Consider the following 6,000-nt stretch of genomic DNA (forward strand, 5'->3'; position numbering starts at 1 on the left):
CCTTGGTATCATTAATTTTCTTGAAAAGATCTCTAGTCTTTCACATTCTATTGTTTTCCTCTATTTGTTTGCATTGATCACTGAGGAAGACTTTCTTATCTCTCCTTGCTATTCTTTGGAACTTTGCTTTCAAAAAGGTATATCTTTCCTTTTCTCCTTTGCCTTTCACTTCTCTTCTTTTCACAGCTATTTGTAAGGCCTCCTCAGACAACCATTTTTCATTTTTGAATTTCTTTTTCTTGGGGACAGTCTTGATCACTGCCTCCTGTAAAATGCCACAAACCTCCATCCATAGTTCTTCAGGCACTCCGTCTATCGTATGTCTTGAATGTAGTAAATAATAAATGTTTATCGTATTCATGAATATAAAATTGCCCATGTACGTACCTGTCTCTTCTACGTAAGTGGTAGATGACTTACTGTTGTTATCTAGTATTTTATGTGTACTGTTAAAGTATGAAGTCACTGAGTATATTTTGACCATCTTTAAACCCTGTATCTTCTGTACAAAGCAGATGCTAAGTGAACATTTTGCAGTGTTTCTTATTTCTTTGTTTAGACTCTTAACATTTATTAGCAATACTCTAGAACATAGAAGAACCTTACCTTAATTGTATGTATTTAATAAATGTTTGCAGAGATGCAAAGTTCCTAAAACTACTGGGCTGTATTTTGTTTTTTAAGGTTGGAATAGCAGCATGCCAAATTGCAAGAGCTTACGGCTTAAAGGTTTTGGGCACAGCTAGTACTGAGGAAGGACAAAAGATTGTTTTGGAAAATGGAGCCCACAAAGTGTTTAATCACAAAGAAGCTAACTATATTGATAAAATTAAGGTAAAATTGTTCTATAATTTTATAAAACTAAAATTTTGTTTCATGTTCTTTTATAAGTTTTTTTTATCAACTATTCTCTTCAAGTTGTTTGTTTTGCCTATGTGTTTTAAAGCTTTAATTTAAAAGTAGAGATGTCTACTTTTCGAACCTTCACTATCATTTCTGTCTTATTTATTTTTACTAAATAAAATATAGCCTCTCTAGAGGCTTATAGTTATAAAAAATCAGTACTCTTTAATGCAAATCACATTTTAAGTAAAGCCACAGCTTTGTATTTGCAGCTGTGAGGCATTTTTTAAACACTTATTTTTATATATTGTGAAATGATCACCACAGTAAATTTAGTTAACATCTGTCCCCATACATAGTTTAAAATTTTATTTCTTGTGATGAGAACTTTTAAGATCTATTCTCTTAGCAACTTTCAAACATGTAATACAGTATTTATAACTGTAGTCACTGTCCATTACATCCTCGTGATTTATTTATTTTACAACTGGAAATTTGTGCCTTTTGATCCCACCTTTATCCATTTCACCCACACCCCACCCCTTGCCCCACCTCTGGCATCAAAAAGGTATTCTTAATATAACTTCTATTGGTATAAATTTTCCATAGAAAATTAAATTATCCATGGATTACAAACTGGATCTGTCTGGCCTAGGGAATTAAGTTTCTTTGTTTACTGGATGTTTTTGGAGGAGAAACCGCTGCCTCATCAAAATGGTGAGGCAGAATTTAGCTGCTGTGTCATCTATTCCATTGCTGCAGTCTAATGCAAGCAGGTTCTGGAGTTCTCCATCTTTGCCATAGTAACAGTTTATTAAACACTGATTACTTTGCTGATCCTCACACTACTTGCTCATGTTGAGAAAGAATTAGGATATCCCAGGTACTGATTACAGTGTAAACAAGGTCATTACAAACTGCGGAAAAAACGAGTGCGAGTTTGTTTATTACCTCTAAATCATCTTGCCAAAAACCTGAATAAAGGCTCTCCTTTGTATATGCTGAGGAATACAAAATTGATTGAGCATGCACTCCTGATATCATTATCAAAGATGAAAATTGGCCAGTTATTTTAAGAATAGGTTTTTGTTTTGTAATGTAATTCTAAGACCATAAGACCTTATAGCTTCTATCTCTTATACTGGTTCCTTCTGCTTAAGTCTCTCTCATTCTCCAAAACCATTCTCTTAACCTTTTGTCCTCACCTTCCCTCCTTTACCACACATTTCTTGAAAAAGTAGGGGGTACTTAAACTGTTACTTCCTTACCTCCCACTGCAATTTTGCTTCCACCCCAGGGCTTTCCAGGTGGCCCTAGTGGTAAAGAACCTGCCTGACAGTGTAGGAGATGTAAGAGATGCAGGTTCGATCCTTGGGTCAGGAAGATACCCTTAACAAGTGCAACCCATCCCAATATTCTTGGCTGGAGAATCCCATGGATGGAGGAGCCTGGTGGGCTACAGTCCATGGGGTCGCAAAGAGTCGAACATTACTGAAGTGACTTAGCCCGCACGCACACACCAGCTACTTACCTGGCTTGTCAGGGGCACTGATAATCCCATCACCAGTCAGCTGCTCTTGGCTCAGTTCTCATTGTACTTGACCCTGACCACACCTCCTGGAAGCTGGCTCTCTTCTCACTTCTCTAACTTCGCTTTTAGTCTCCCTTCTCTTCATTTCTCTTGGTATTCCATAGGTCTTTCCTCTTGGTCTCTCACTTTCTCTGGTGCTACACCGTCATCCTGATCCATCTCATACACGTTACGCTGCTGGTTTCCAGCACTGTCTCTGGCCTGTTTCATTCCTTCACACCATCAGCCTGCTAGACATGGCCGTTTATCTGGTCCCCCAGGATAGACACCCACATTTCATTTCCTGTTCCTGTTGTTTGATCACCTTTCTGCCTCTTGCACATCAAATTGGTCACCTTATCTATCAGTTTGATCTCTGACATGCCTTTCATATCTGTCTCTGTTTCTCTTTCCCCTTCACTGTTGTAACTTCATTTAGTCCTCATCTTTTCCAGTCTTGACTTACAGCTGAGCTAATGCTCCCTTCTCTCTCCTCTACTGTCTCCAGAGTCATTTGGTTCTCTGTTTCAAAGAAAGAAACAGAAAAACATCCTCAGAAATAAACGAGAGCTCCATGAGAATAGGAATTTCTATTTTCTTGTTCCCTGCTGTACTTCCAGGGCCTAAAACAGTGCCTGGCACAAGAATTAACTAATGAACATCTGTCTCCACAAAGTCCGAATCTTTTAACGTGTCATTTGGTGTATTTTCGTAGTCTGAACCAATTTGTAGTCTCTTATCTCCTACCTGTCCCCTCCCACCCCCGCCCCCATCCCCTTCACAAATGCATACTCCAGCTCTGCTGGGCCACTTGCCAATTCCAGCATTGACTCTCCATCCCTATGTCTTTGCTCTTCTGTTTCTTTTGTCCAGACTGACTGCCTCATGTCTAGCTTCTCCTTGACCCTTCTTCCTTCTGTTCTACTTAAGAACTCCTACTTACCCCTCAGGACTGAGATCGTCATCTCTGTGGAATTTTCTTTGACCTTTACAGGTGATCAGAGTTGTAACTTTTCCCCCCCTCTAAAACGTATGGTTTGTTTCCCTGGTGGCTCAGATGGTAAAGCGTCTGTCTGCAGTGCAGGAGACCTGGGTTCAATCCCTGGGTTGGGAAGATCCCCTGGAGAAGGAAATGGCAGCCCACTCCAGTACTCTTGCCTGGAAGATCCCATGGACCGAGGAACCTGGTAGGCTACAGTCCATGGGGTCGCAAAGAGTCAGACACGACTTCACTTTCACTTTCAACGCAGTACTTAGCCCCTCACATCACACCTTTAATTGTAGTGTTTTCCATTTTCCTCTTTATTTTGGGTTCTCTATGTCCATCTTGACATTCATAATACCTCACACAGTGCTGGGCATAGGTGTTCATTTTTTTCTTAAAATGAAAATATATAGCTTAGCTTATTTAAGAGCCGATTTAGATGTTGGGAATTGACATCAGAAAGACCAAAAGAAAAGGAGTAGTGTTCCAAGCTGATTGTAGACCACTGAGAACACAACTAAATGTGCACATGCACACACACACACACACACACACACACACACAGAATACTGCAAAACCAAAAAAGTCAGTATTTTTTTTCTTTTGTTGTCTGTTTTTTAATAAAAATGGGAGCACCAGTGCAGTTTTTGATTTTTGATTTGTTGCTTCTTCCTCTATTAAAATACATTTTGAAGACAGAAAATTTTCACCTAAGGAAGAAGTACTTTATAGTCAAGTTGAGTCTAAACACATGAAAATTTTGGACAAATTTTATTTCATTATAGCAATTTATTTAATGCAAATCTGTCATTTTAGATGTGGCTGGTACCTTGGAATTACAGCATCACTGTATAATTAAGTTATCTTAAAATTGGCATTATTACTCTTTAAAAATATAGCATTTTATGTCAGTTTAAATATATTTCTGTAATATATGGCACTATGATAATTTTTTTTCTAATCTACTTGCATTCTTTTATATTATATAGAAATCTGTTGGTGAAAAAGGAGTTGATGTGATTATTGAAATGTTAGCTAATGTAAATCTTAGCAATGATTTGAATCTTTTGTCACATGGAGGACGAGTAATAGTAAGTATTTCCTTTTTTTTACCACTCTGCAGTTTTTTCATAATTTAACACTGTTTTGCAGTAATCTTTAACTATAGACATGTTGTTTTTCATCCTAGGTTGTTGGCAGCAGAGGCCCTATTGAAATAAACCCACGGGACACCATGACAAAGGAATCTAGCATAAAAGGAGTTACTCTGTTTTCATCCACCAAGGTAGAAAAGTGATACATTGGGGTAATTTGCCTAGTCAGGCAGACTGAAAATTTAAGTAGATGTTAAGGTTAGTTATCTAAGTGGGTTAAGGATTAATCCCTGGAAGAATACTAGGGTGACAATATAATTTATTTTCCAGGCCAGGGCACTTATGAAGGAGAGAGGAGATACTGTTGGTAATTACCAGTTACTCCATAACAATAGCTATTTTGTAAACTGAGACTGCCACAGACAAATTGCAGTGTTGGTTAACATATAGGAAACTACTGTTTTTATAGTTCTGGACAAGTTGACAAAAGCCACACATTTACGAGAAAACTCTCTTACTGCTTTCTTCAACTCTAAAAAATGTTAATGCTTCTGAAAATTGTCATGTGTTCCTCTTTTGAAAAAGACGTTTTCTTTCCCTCAGGAGGAATTTCAGCAGTTTGCAGCAGCCCTTCAAGCCGGAATGGAAATTGGTTGGTTGAAACCAGTAATAGGTCCCCAGTATTTACTGGAGAAGGCTGCCCAGGCTCATGAAAATATCATTCATAGCAGTGGGGCTACTGGAAAAATGATTCTTCTCTTAAAATGATCAATCCTTCCATTGATTTCCTGTGTAATTAGAGGTTCCATATCTCAGTTTTATGTGCATTGTGTTTGCTCTACTTAGCATTCATTTGATTCAGTGAATTTTAGTGATCATAAGCATTGGAGTACTGTTTATTTGATAGCTGGCAACTTTCTTTATGCCTTCTACTTCTCATCAAGGAATCACTGTAGTAGGAAATAGGATGTTAGTGGTCACTTGGCATTGGAGGACATTACAGAAATTCCTAACCGATACTCATCATTAATCCCATACCTTTGACTAAAACATACTAATCCAAAATAGAACTGCTTAATTTCCACGCCTACTTCTCCTTATAAAGGTTCTTTAATCTCTGATTAGCCCAGAACTGCATTGGACTCTGATGATTCTCTGGAGTGAGACCCCTTTCCCAAACTAATCCCATCTAGAGCTACAAGTCTCTCAGAAAGGCAAGATAAACAGTGTTCAGGGAAATTTGTTATTTTCCCAATATCCCCAATATTTTATGATATTCACTAGGTTAATGAGCCACATATTCTGTGAGAACAGCAGCTTTCTTTCTCCTATAATGATACTGGGTGCATAGTTTCCAAATAGATATGTATTGATTGATTCAACTTCAAAGTACATTTAGAATCATCTCTTTGTGTGATTGGGATCATATATTTTTATTTAAACTAATAATCAAATTAGATGCATTAAGAATGATCTGCTTTTGTTATTATAACATGGTAATTGCAATA

At 37.6% G+C, this 6,000-nt stretch overlaps 1 protein-coding gene across 2 annotated transcripts in view; it reads left to right on the forward strand.

Moving 5' to 3' along the window:
- Nucleotides 1–6,000, forward strand: part of CRYZ (crystallin zeta) — a 28,480-nt gene extending 22,480 nt beyond the window's left edge. For both annotated transcript variants that reach the window (XM_052637535.1, XM_052637534.1), the window contains exons 6-9: nucleotides 685–834; nucleotides 4,388–4,489; nucleotides 4,588–4,683; nucleotides 5,096–6,000. In XM_052637535.1, coding sequence (XP_052493495.1) covers nucleotides 685–834; nucleotides 4,388–4,489; nucleotides 4,588–4,683; nucleotides 5,096–5,260 — 513 coding nt within the window. In that variant the 3' untranslated portion in view covers nucleotides 5,261–6,000. The remainder of the gene's footprint in view (nucleotides 1–684; nucleotides 835–4,387; nucleotides 4,490–4,587; nucleotides 4,684–5,095) is intronic.

This window comes from Budorcas taxicolor, chromosome 3, assembly GCF_023091745.1.
Source record: "Budorcas taxicolor isolate Tak-1 chromosome 3, Takin1.1, whole genome shotgun sequence".
NCBI lineage: Eukaryota > Metazoa > Chordata > Mammalia > Artiodactyla > Bovidae > Budorcas > Budorcas taxicolor.